This window comes from Salmo trutta, chromosome 16 (assembly GCF_901001165.1).
Source record: "Salmo trutta chromosome 16, fSalTru1.1, whole genome shotgun sequence".
Taxonomy (NCBI): Eukaryota; Metazoa; Chordata; class Actinopteri; order Salmoniformes; family Salmonidae; genus Salmo; species Salmo trutta.
Genome location: NC_042972.1, coordinates 39,731,032 through 39,744,234, shown reverse-complemented (window position 1 = coordinate 39,744,234; position 13,203 = coordinate 39,731,032). Strand labels below are relative to the sequence as shown.

Genomic DNA, 13,203 nt, shown 5'->3' with positions numbered 1-13,203 from the left:
AAAAGACGCAAAGGCTACGTGGGTCTATATAGGCCATTTCAATTTTATTTAAATCGATGTCATGTTCAATCAATTGAGTTATATTTTGGGATTTTTGCAGCAATGTGTTTCAACGAGTGTGCAATGACGTACCCAATCTATGATTTAGTGCATTATTATTGGGTAAGCATAATAAGCTGCCTCAATAACCTATTTCAGCCATAGATGGTAATATCTCTCTAGGAGCTGATCCGTCATCAGTATTGTGGAATAAATCTAATGTTAAGGTACGATTTGAATGGAATAAACTGATCCAAGAGCTGCGCTGCTTTTCTTACGATCCTATGGGTATGGACACATGGTTTAACGATGCACCGTGCGAATCTCTCTGCGTGTTTTTTGGGGGAAACACTTAAAAAGTTGGTGGGTAAATAACGATGCATCTGATACGGCGATCATTGTACTGCTTAAGTTACATCGCAACTGGTAAACGAGACCCAGTTCAGTCTCATGGTTCAAAAAGCTATACTCCACCCTTTTGCGGACACAGTGTGGGTGTCACGAGGAATCAGGAGAGGTGGAGTCAGGCGCAGGAGACAGATGATTCCGGGAATAAAGTTTAATAAAATATTCACACGGAAAAATATGCAAAGAACGGAGTGCAGGGTGTGCAAAAATAAAGGCACCACCCTTAATAAAAGAACGTTCACCAGGGACGCAGCCCAAAAACAATACAACGTAACTCCAAGAGGGAAAAACACAGAACCTCATAACAAACAATCAACCCTGACAACGAACAATCCCGCACAAACCACAAACCTAACTAGCTAGCCTAAATACCCTTCCCCACTAACACAAAACAGGTGCGTAACTAACCTAGGCCTAACTAACAGAACGTGAAACATAAACCGGTGGCAGCTAGTAGGCCGGCGACGACGGCCGCCCGGGCGAGGAGGGGCGCCACCTTCCGTAGGTGTCGTGACAGTGGGCCTCAGGTAAAAATAAGGAATACTGTATGTCATGGTGAAAAGCCATGCTGTCATAACTGTACTGTATGTACTTGTTCAGGCTGGACAAGGTTTTCTGTTTGTTTTCTTTGACTGTATGCTTTTAGTATAAAGAGAAATCCTTGAGAGAAAGGCCCTGAAAATTAAACCACGGACATCTCAACCTTCAGTTTAGTCAATAGCTGTATTGGACTCCATTCTACAGAGAAGTGAAAAGACATGCAGGGAATGTTTTTTTTATTAATTAGAAAGCCTTTGAAAATCACTTAATTGACACTTAATATTGCAAAACTATATGAAGTAATAAGCATAGTCACTTTGCTTTAGGGATTGTCTCTTCCTAACAGACTTAGGCTACACATTGAAAGGTTTGTTTGTGACTGCACATATTTCAATTAGATCTTTAGTTTTATTCAAGGAGAAAATAGGAAGACTGTTGCCGTGACAATGCCCCAACTTTCAACAGAAGCTGTGAAAGGAAATTACAACAAATAGCCTAGGCAACAAATGCATTGTTGTCAGGAATAGAATTCAGGCCACAAAATCATTTATCTTTATGTGTTCTGTCTTTGCGGAAATTACTTTGTCACACGTACACAGAAAAAATGGAAATTGCCATTAGTAGATAATGCTTCCTACAGCGTGTTCAAAACTGACACATGCAGTAATTTCAAACCGGAGGATTTAATCAATGTGAAACTAGAAATGCATGACATCTATTTGGGCCACGCAAAATACCATTTTTCATATGCCATTTTAAGCTCTGTTTTGAGGGTGTAATTTAGCACAGGCAATCATTTTGAGTAGATGAAGATGTAAAAGAAAATGATCAATATTTTAAATGGGAGGAACTGCATAAACACCTAGTATATTTAGGAGTGGTTAAAGATTCAGCACAGGAGATGTCAAATAAACTAATCTTACCAAAAACGATCCGTTCATCTCTGACATTTGAATGTTATTGTCGGTTTACACTTTATAGTACCACACCCTCTCAACACAGAGGTTAGAGGGGAGAAGATGAGGACATTGACCTCTTGCACATACAGAAAATAGTTATTTGGTGCAGATGAGGTGTGTATTCTCCATTCAGTGAATAGTGCTGGAGTTGTGTTTGTAAACTGAACATTTACACTAAATACTGGTGGTGTGTTGACATCACTGTGTAAGCTGTTGGCTACTGAAAACGGTCAATGTCTAGCCAAGTGCAAGTACACACACATACTCTACACACACACGCATACAGGAGGCAGAACGTGTCTCTTTCCTGAGCGGTATGACGTCTGCGTGGTCCCATGGTGTTTATACTTGCGTACTATTGTTTGTACAGATGAACGTGGTACCTTCAGGCGTTTGGAAATTGCTCCCAAGGATGAACCAGACTTGTGAAGGTCTACCATTGTTTTTTCTGAGGTCTTGGCTGATATCTTTTGATTTTCCCATCATGTCAAGCAAAGAGGCACTGAGTTTGAAGGTAGGCCTTGAAATACATCCACAGGTACACCTCCAATTGACTCAAATTATGTCAATTAGCCTATCAGAAGCTTCTGAAGCCATGACATCATTTTCTGAAATTTTCCAAGCTGTTAAAAGGCACAGTCAACTTAGTGTAACTTCTGACCCACTGGAATTGTGATACAGTGAATTATACGTGAAATAATCTGTTTGTAAACAATTGTTGGAAAAATTACTTGTGTCATGCACTAAGTAGATGTCCTAACCGACTTGCCAAAACTATAGTTTGTTAACAAGAAATTTGTGGAGTGGTTGAAAAACGAGTTTTAATGTCGCCAACCTAAATATATGTAAACTTCCGACTTCAACTGTATACTGTTAACATGCAATTTTGTATACGCTCACATGTAAATGTGTTTTATCCATACATTTACAGACAACAACACACTAACATCTAAACAAGGTCATTTGCATGGAAATACATGCTCCCAATGCCAACATATACAGCAGTCAGACACAAGAGAGTGAATATACACACACACACACACACACACACACACACACACACACACACACACACACACACACACACACACACACACACACACACACACACACACACAAAAGATAAAAGTGTCATGCAAGACACAGTATGATTCCCTTGAAGAACCTCTAGGCTCTGCAGGCTTTAGATATCACTGTCTAAGATATGCTCGTTGCCATTTATTTGATAAGACCAAAATAAATGTTTTTTACTCTTATGGTTGGTTTGATACCATGTTCTGTATTTTTATTGTTGTTGTGAGCTTTTTGTTATGCCCGGTAACATTTACAGCCAGTGTGTTATGGTTTATTATTTTTCCATTCAGTAATAGTAGTGTATTTAAAAAGGGTTGACTCTTCATAGTATATGAGTAGGCCTACATGCATGTCCCGTGGTAGAAGGTTGTGACATTGTTTTTGTGTAGGCGTGTTTTCCACTGTGGAATGTTAACAGCAAAACAGAGGTTCTTCCTCAATCAGCAGAAAGTAGAGCAGAGAGACCCCTGAAAGACAGCCTGATATTTTTTATTCCTATCAGTCAAACACAAACAGGGAGAAAGAGCATGGCCATTTCCTGTTGTCACGCACGACGAGGTGGGACTACTTGTTCGTATGATCAACTAACGGTGCGATCCTGCGAGGTTTGTTTAAGAAATTACACAGTTGGTTCTGGTTATTGGATTGTTAAGCAAATGTTGTGTTTTTTCACATTACTTATCTCATACTACAAGTAGTAAGTCTCTCGGTAGTTCCTCATCTCCTCAGCCATAGTTACTCATATCTTCTGTCATTTAGAGACAAAAAAGAGATCCCAAGGGAAACCATGGCTCTTCTCTACAGACTGAACCTTCAGCTCTACTGAGACATCCAGTGGCACCAATACATCTAAAGCATGTTGCACCACTCAGAATTTCTCTGATTCTTTCCGTCAGAGACGGCTGGGTATTTGATTGCCTATTTGTTATTTTCCATTATGGATGGCTTTCATTTGAGTTTGATTTGCTATGAAGGACAATGACATTTGTTTGATTGGCTTAGTATTCAGGGGGGCAGGGATAAGCGGTGATTAGCGCTTGATCGATTGACCAATTTTCAGCATTTATTCAGCATCAACCCCACGACGGCTCCTGTGATTGATCCAGGCAGAGCATTTGCCAGTTTGATTTGTATGCAGCGCTGTAAATGTAGTCAGAATTTCAACCGCTCTTTTCCTACGTGCAAACACCAATAACAAATCCATGGAAAATTTGCCAAGACAATAAAACGGGATGTTGCTCCCTCTATCTCATCAATCCTATTCGCTATGGCTTTTCTCATATCTTGGCTGGGTGGGCTACGGCTGAAAACACTTTCATTTGAAGTGTGCCGGTATTACTGAGTGGGTTTGGGTAATGATGTGCCAGCCTGCTCAGGGTATTACAGTGGGCTCTGACTGTCTGACTGGCACCTCAACCAGTCTGCCTACTCACCTAGGAGACTGTGTCAGCCTCGGCCTGAGAGCGTGCCCATCAGCTGGTTGGCAGGCAGAGGAGGGAGGGAGGGAGGTAGGTAGAGATGGAGGGAGAGAGAGAGGAGAAGTGGTGAGAGGAAATTATAGACTCATTCATCTGGTGCCATAGGGGTCCATGGAGGTTGATTCTGTTTTAAATACACACTATTATTAAAAGTCACTTCTGAATTATGATTTTTACAGGTATATTAATGTCGTAGATTTTATTTTCAGCCAAAATAGTCCCAGATGCTTGCACCTCAAAGTTTCACCTAAAACTCTGTTTTGATATTGTAGTCTTTGGTTAATGCGGTGTTCTAGACACTTCATCAGTCTTAGATGACCTTACACACTCAGTGGGACCCAGTTGATTAAACCAGACCAGGTGAAGTGGGAGTGGGACAGAAGTCTGATCTACTATCTCTCTTTGTTCTCTCTCTTTCTAGTGTCGACAAGACCTTTTCAAGGACCAGAAGTCTATGGTGAGTTTACCCCACTCCTTGACATTAAGAAATTCAGTTAATGTTGTGTGGGATAACTTAATTTTATGCATAGTTGGTTCTAGATCACTTTTAAAAGTACTGTAGATTACCTTAGAGGTTTTAAAGATAGAGGTCACCACATAGCTTCCTTTATCCAGCGATACTGTCCACCCCTGGTTAAGTACTGATTACAGTCAGAATAACAGGGCATGAAACATCACATGGATGTCAGCAAATGTCTTTATTTACTGTTTATATTGTACCAAATATGTCTATGATCAATGTTCCATACTGCTGTTGTAGCCACGCTTGGGTTTCCTTAGAGAAGTGCTACATCAGACAGTTACATACACTGAGAGTATAAAACATTAGGAACACCTTCCTAATATTGAGTTGCACCCCCTTTTGCCCTCAGAACAGACTCAATTCATTGGGGCATGGACTCTACAAGGTGTCAAAAGCATTCCACAGGGATGCTGGCCCATGTGGACTCCAATGCTTCCCACAGTTGTGTCAAGTTGGCTAGATGTCCTTTGGGTGGTGGACCGTTCTTGATACACACGGGAAACTGTTGTGCATGAAAAACCCAGCAGCGTTGCAGTTCTTGACACACACAAACGGTGCACCTGGAACCTACTACCATACCCCTTTCAAATGCACTTCAATCTTTTGTCTTGCCCATTCACCCTCTGAATAGGGGTACACAATCTATGTCTCCATTATCTCAAGGTATAAAAATTCTTATTTAACCTGTCTCCTCCCCTTCATCTACACAGATTTTAGGGGGATTTGACAAGTGACATCAATAAGGGATCATATTGAATCACTTGAATCACTTGGATTCACCTGGTCAGTCTATGTCATGGAATGTTTTGTATACTCGCTGTATATTGGCAGTGAGGAAGCCTAATGTCATGGCTGTGGATCAGGGCATCTGGTAACAAAATTAATATTGAGAAGTAGGGCCATATAATATTTCGTCCTTGGCAGTATGAGAAAAAGATGTGTGAATGCAGCAGGAGAGGGGGGGATGTGGAAGGAGCGAATAGAGGACCAGGATGATTCTGCAGGATCATTAGACGGTAACATTTGGCCCGTACTTCTGCTGAATTGAATTAAGAGGGGATTGGGGGTTCATTCTGTGCCGTGTTCCAAACAGGTCTGTAGCGCATGCTAATGTAGCGGGAGACCAAATGGAAGAAACGCCTTCTAGCCACTGAACAGTGCAGCTCTGAACAGGGCTCCTTCTAGCCACTGAACAGTGCAGCTCTGAACAGGGCTCTCGCTGCACTCAGTAAGTCATTATGTTCTGGTGAATTCTATCAGCCTCTACATACAGGCAGATGAAAATCCCAAAGTCATGAAAAGCCTTGTTTTTTTAGGTTTGTTTGTGAGAATTTCTCTTATTTCTTAAAAATGAAACTACCATTGATCTGTATTTATTAAATTCATTCATCACTGCTATCAATCATTTAGGAGGGCATGTATGACTTACTAAGAAGGGGTTTAATCCTCAAGTCATAGGAAGGATGTCCGGGACTCCATCTACATTATACAGGTCTGAAAGGTGTCACTGTGTAAGACTAGCAGCTTCTCGGTCAGATTTACGATAGCAGGTCTAAATCAAACACAGTATGCCATCGCATCCCTCTTGAATCCATCATAGCCTCAGTCATCCTCTCTCTCAGCAGCCGGCGAGGTGTGCGTGTGTGCGTGTGTACGTGACAAGGGGACTATGTCCAACCACTCAGCCACTGTCTCTCTTGCTTTTGCTATTATGGCAGCAGTGATATTGGTGGATCATTCCGCAAAATGAGTGCCTTTTTGCGTCCCTTTGATATTTAAGGAGATATTGTGCACAAATATTGCACTTTAAAAGCCTGTTATAGAGAAAATTGTCCAAATATAGATTTTGATATAGCCTTGTTCTGTTCAATGTCCTCTACATACACTACATTGTCCAAAAGTATGTAGACACCTGCTTGTCAAACATCTCATTCCAAAATCATGGGCATTAGTATGGAGTTGAACCCCTCTTTGCTGCTATAACAGCCTCCACTCTTCTGGGAAGGCTTTCCAGTAGATGTTGGAACATTTCTGTAGCGACTTTCTTCCATTCAGCCACAAGAGCATTAGTGAGGTCGGGCACTGTTGGGCGATTAGGCCTGGCTCGCAGTCGGCTTTCCAATTCATCCCAAAAGTGTTTGATGGGGTTGAGGTCAAGGCTCTGTGCAGGCCAGTCAAGTTCTTCCACACTGATCTTGGCAAACTATTTCTGTATGGACCTCGCTTTGTGCACGGGGGCATTGTCATGAAAGAGGAAAGGGCCTTCCCCAAACTGTTGCCACAAAGTTGGAAGCACAGAATTGTCTAGAATGTCATTGTATGCTCTGGTGTTAAGATTTCCCGTCACTGGAAATAAGGGGCCTTGCCCAAACCATGAAAAACAACCCCAGACAATTATTCCTCTTCCACCAAACTTTACAGTTGTTACTATGCATTGGGGCAGGTAGCGTTCTCCTGGGATAGGCCAAACAGATTTTTCTGTCGGACTGGTGATTGATTCATCACTCCACAGAACGCATTTCTACTTCTCCAGAGCCCAATGGCAGTGAGCTTCACACCACTCCAGCCGACGATTGGCATTGCGAGTGGTGATCTTAGGCTTGTATGCGGCTGCTCGGCCATGGAAACCCCTTTCAGGAAGCTCCCGGTGAATAGTTATTGTGCTGACGTTGCTTCCAGAAGCAGTTTGGAACTTGGTAACGAGTGATGCAACCAAGGACTGACAATTTTTACGAGCAACACACTCCAGCACTCGGCGGTCCAGTTTTGTGAGCTTGTGTGGCCTACCATTTTGTGGCTGAGCCGTTGTTGCTCCTTGACATTTCCACTTCACAATAACAGCACTACGGTTGACCGGGGCAGCTCTAACAGTGCAGAAATGTTATGACCTGACTTGTTGGAAAGGTGGCATCCTATGACGGTGACACATTGAAAGTCACTGAGCTCCTCAGTAAGGCCATTCTACTGCCGATATTTGTCAATGGTCATGGCTGTGTGCTCACTTTTATACACTTGTCAGCAACGGGTGTGGCTGAAACGCTAAATCCACAAATTTGAAAGGGTGTCCACATACTTTCAAATTTGTGTATACAGTGCATTCGGAAAAAAGTATTAAGACCCCATGGCTTTTTTCAAATTTTGTTACATTACAGCCTTAGTCTAAAATTGATTAAATAAAACATTTTCCTCATCAGTCTACACACAATACCCCATAATGACGAAGCGAAAATAGTTTATTAAAAATGTATGCACAGATGTGGGGAAGGGTACCAAACCATTTATGCAGCATTGAAGGTCCCCAAAAACACAGTGGCTTCCATCATTCTAAAATGGAAGATGTTTGGAACCACCAAGACTCCTAGAGCTGGTTGCCTAGCCAAACTGAGCAATAGGGAGAGAAGGGCCTTGGTCAGGGAGGTGACCAAGAACCCAATGGTCGCTCTGTCAGAGCTCCAGAGTTCCTCTGTGAAGATGGGAGAACCTTCCAGAAAGACAACCATCTCTGAAGGACTCCACCAATCAGGCCAGACGGAAGCCACTCCTCAGTAAAAGGCACATAATAGCCCACTTGGAGTTTGCCAAAAGGCACCTTAAGGACTCTGACCATGAGAAACAAGATTCTCTGGTCTGATGAATCCAAGATTGAACTCTTTGGCCTGAATTCAAAGTGCCCTGGCACCATCCCTACGGTGAAGCATGGTGGTTGCAGCATCATATCTGTCTAGCAACGCTCCCCATCCAACCTGACAGAGCGTGAGAGGATCTGCAGAGAAGAATGGGAGAAACTCCCCAAATACAGGTGTGCCAAGCTTGTAGCGTCATACCCAAGAAGAATTGAGGCTGTAATCGCTGCCAAAGGTGCTTCAACAAAGGACTGGGTCTGAATACTTATGTAAATGTCAGATTTTTTTATATATTTTTTTAGATGGATGGATCAGCTTTAATATTGCGGATGGATTGTTGCTTCCATCAATGTAATTGTCTGCCTCATTTCCAATCCCCCATATATTTTTGGGGTAAATATGTATATCCATATACATACATACTCATACCCATAAACAGTTCAAGTCGGAAGTTTACATACACCTTAGCCAAATTCATTTAAACTCAGTTTTTCACAGTTCCTGACATTTAATCCTAGTAAAAATTCCCTGTTTTAGGTCAGTTAGGATCACCACTTTATTTTAAGAATGTGAAATGTCAGAATAATAGTAGAGAGAATTATTTATTTCAACTTTTATTTCTTTCATCACATTCCCAGTGGGTCAAAAGTTTACATACACTCAATTAGTATTTGGTAGCATTGCCTTTAAATTATTTAACTTGGGTCAAACGTTTCGGGTAGCCTTCTACAAGCTTCCCACAATAAGTTTGGTGAATTTTGGCCCAATCCTCCTGACAGAGCTGGTGTAACTGAGTCAGGTTTGTAGGCCTCCTTTCTCGCACACCCTTTTTCAGTTCTGCCCACAAATCTTCTATGGGATTGAGGTCAGGGCTTTGTGATGGCCACTCCAATACCTTGACTTTGTTGTCCTTAAGCCATTTTGCCACAACTTTGGAAGTATGCTTGGGGTCATTGTCCATTTGGAAGACCCATTTGAGACCAAACTTTAACTTCTTGACTGATGTCTTATGAGATGTTGCTTCAATATATCCACATAATTTTCTTTCCTCATGATGCCATCTAATTTGTGAAGTGCACCAGTCCCCCTTGCAGCAAAGCACCCCCACAACATGATGCTGCCACTCCTATGCTTCACGGTTGGAATGGTGTTCTTCAGCTTGCAAGCATCCCCCTTTTTCCTCCAAACATAACGATGGTCATTATGGCCAAACAGTTCTATTTTTGTTTCATCAGACCAGAGGACAATTCTCCAAAATGTACAATCTTTGTCCCCATGTGCAGTTGCAAACCGTAGTCTCTTTTTTATGGCGGTTTTGTAGCAGTGGCTTCTTCCTTGCTGAGCGGCATTTCAGGTTATGTTGATATAGGACTCGTTTTACTGTGGATATAGATACTTTTGTACCTGTTTCCTCTAGCATCTTAACAAGGTCCTTTGAGGTTGTTCTGGGATTGATTTGCACTTTTCATACCAAAGTATGTTCATCTCTAGGAGACAGAACGTATCTTCTTTCTGAACAGTATGACTGCTGCGTGGTCCCATGGTGTTTATACTTGCGTACTATTGTTTATACAGATAAACGTGGTACCTTCAGGCATTTGGAAATTGCTCCCAAGGATGAACCAGACTTGTGGATGTCTACAATTCTTTTCCTGAGGTCCTGGCTGATTTCTTTTGATTTTCCCATCATGTCAAGCAAAGAGGCACTGAGTTTGAAGGTAGGCATTGCAATACATCCACAGGTACACCTCCAATTGACTCAAATGATGTCAATTAGCCTATCAGAAGCTTCTAAAGCCATGACATAATTTTCTGGAATTTTCCAAGCTGTTTAAAGGCACAGTCAACTTAGTGTATGTAAACGTCTGGCCCACCGGAATTGTGATACAGTGAATTATAAGTGAAATAATCTGTCTGTAAACAATTTTTGATAAAATTACTTGTGTCATGCACAAAGCGGATGTCCTAACTGACTTGCCAAAACTATAGTTTGTTAACAAGAAATGTGTGGAGTGGTTGAAAAATGAGTTTTAATGACTCCAACCTAAGTATATGTAAACTTCCGACTTCAACTGTACAGTCGTGGCCAAAAGTTTCGAGAATGACACAAATATTAATTTTCACAAAGTCTGCTGCCTTTAGATATTTTTGTCAGATGTTACTATGAAACACTGAAGTATAATTACAAGCATTTCATAAGTGTCAAAGACTTTTATTGACAATTACATGAAGTTGATGCAAAGAGTCAGTATTTGCAGTGTGGACCCTTTTTTTTCAATAACTCTGCAATCTGCCCTGGCATGCTGTCAATTAACTTCTGGGCCACATCCTGACTGATGGCAGCCCATTCTTGCATAATTTCCTGGCCATGGACCCAAAATATCGATGTTTTGTTCCCAGCGCCACTTAGTAATCACTTTAGCCTTATGGCAAGGTGCTCCATCCTGCTGGAAAAGGCATTGTTCATCACCAAACTGTTCCTGGATGGTTGGGAGAAGTTGCTCTCGGAGGATGTGTTGGTGCCATTCTTTATTCATGGCTGTGTTCTTAGGCAAAATTCTGAGTGAGCCCACTCCCTTGGCTGAGAAGCAACCCCACACATGAATGGTCTCAGGATGCTTTACTGTTGGCATGACACAGGACTGATGGTAGTGCTCACCTTGTCTTCTCCGGACAAGCTTTTTTCCGGATGCCCCAAACAATCGGAAAGGGGATTCATCAGAGAAAATGACAGTCCTCAGCAGTCCCTGTACCTTTTGCAGATTATCAGTCTGTGCCTGATGTTTTTCCTGGAGAGAAGTGGCTTCTCTGCTGCCCTTCTTGACACCAGGCCATCCTCCAAAAGTCTTCGCCTCACTGTTCGTGCAGATACACTCACACCTGCCTGCTGCGATCCCACAGCTGAATCAACTTTAGGAGATGGTCCTTGCACTTGCTGGACTTCCTTGGGTGCCCTGAAGCCTTCTTCACAACAATTGAACCGCTCTCCTTGAAGTTCTTGATGATCCGATAAATGGTTGATTTAGGTGCAATCTTACTGGCAGCAATATCCTTGCCTGTGAAGCCCTTTTTGTGCAAAGCAATGATGATGGCACGTGTTTCCTTGCAGGTAACCATGGTTGACAAAGGAAGAACAATGATTCCAAGCACCACCCTCCTTTTGAAGCTTCCAGTCTGTTATTCAAACTCAATTAGCATGACAGAGTGATCTCCAGCCTTGTCCTCGTCAACACTCACACCTGTGTTAACGAGAGAGTCACTGACATGATGTCAGCTGGTCCTTTTGTGGCAGAGTTGAAATGCAGTGGAAATGTTTTTGGGGGATTCAGTTCATTTGCATGGAAAAGAGGGACTTTGCAATTAATTGCAATTGATCTGATCACTCTTCATAACATTCTGGAGTATATGCAAATTGCCATCATACAAACTGAGGCAGCAGACTTTGTGAAAATGTATATTTGTGTCATTCTCATAGCTTTTGGCCACGACTGTATGTGTGTGTGTGTGTATATATATATATATATATATATATATATATATATATATATACACACACACATACATATGTACAAACATACACATATGTACAAACATACACATATGTACAAACATACACATATACACTTTTTTTAAAATATATTTTTATTATTCCCTGCAAACCCTACCACCCCTCCAAAAACAAGCTACGTATGCACAGTACCAAAATAAATGATCCAATGACTCTGCCTCCTCCTCGTAGAAAAATCTGCAGAGCTGGGAAGATTGTATCCCCCATGTATATAACAATCTATTGGTTGCAATAATTTTGTATAATCATTTTAATTGAAAATTTGAAGTTTTGAATCCGGCTTCGTTTTGCGTTTCAATTCACAAATCATGTGCCATGGAATCGGTACATTGAAAATCTCTTGCCAACTATTTTGCAATTTATATGGCCCAGCTGTCAGTTTTTTGGTCCATAAATGAAACTGGTATATTTATTTATCACAATTTTCTTTAACCATTTTTGGTCTTTAATGCAGGGCCGACAGACAAGTTCCTTACATTTCCCCCCTTCCACTTGCCTCTTCCATTTTTCTGGTAATGCTTCAATTAGTTGGTTGTAATTTTGGGTAGAGCAGACATTATGTCTGTGTTAGCTGCATGTGTGACATAACTCCACCAGTCCTATTTATGAAATAATTTCCAAAGATTATACCTTTTTTTTATTGAATAAATAATGTTGTTAAGTTAAAAAGAATACCAGATAAAAAAATTGCTGCCACCTTTCAAACCAATTAGGGTTCAGAACTTTAAAGCAAATTATCTCAGAATCATCTTTTTGCAGGTAGAACCTTATAGTCCCAAGCTCTCAATGTCCTCCTGTGCATCCTCTGTGACTTCTAGGAAGATTTTAACCCTCAGAAATTTCTCAAAGTTTTCACCATCACTGTAAAGCCATAGTTATTTTGTTGCTTTGACAATGTCATTTCTGAAGATTATTATTTATTTCATGTTATTAGTGATTCATTTAAAAGTAAAAAATACACTTTCTCTCAATTTAAGGTCAACACGGTTAT

The 13,203-nt window shown here is 41.3% G+C and overlaps 1 protein-coding gene across 2 annotated transcripts in view; it reads left to right on the top strand.

The window, feature by feature from the left end:
• LOC115150747 (rap1 GTPase-activating protein 1) overlaps positions 1-13,203 on the top strand; it is a 169,455-nt gene that overhangs the window by 82,328 nt on the left and 73,924 nt on the right. For both annotated transcript variants that reach the window (XM_029694359.1, XM_029694355.1), the window contains one exon: positions 4,920-4,955. Coding sequence is in view for 1 of the 2 variants with exons in the window: in XM_029694355.1 (XP_029550215.1) it covers positions 4,920-4,955 (36 nt within the window). In the remaining variant the exon portion in view is untranslated. The remainder of the gene's footprint in view (positions 1-4,919; positions 4,956-13,203) is intronic.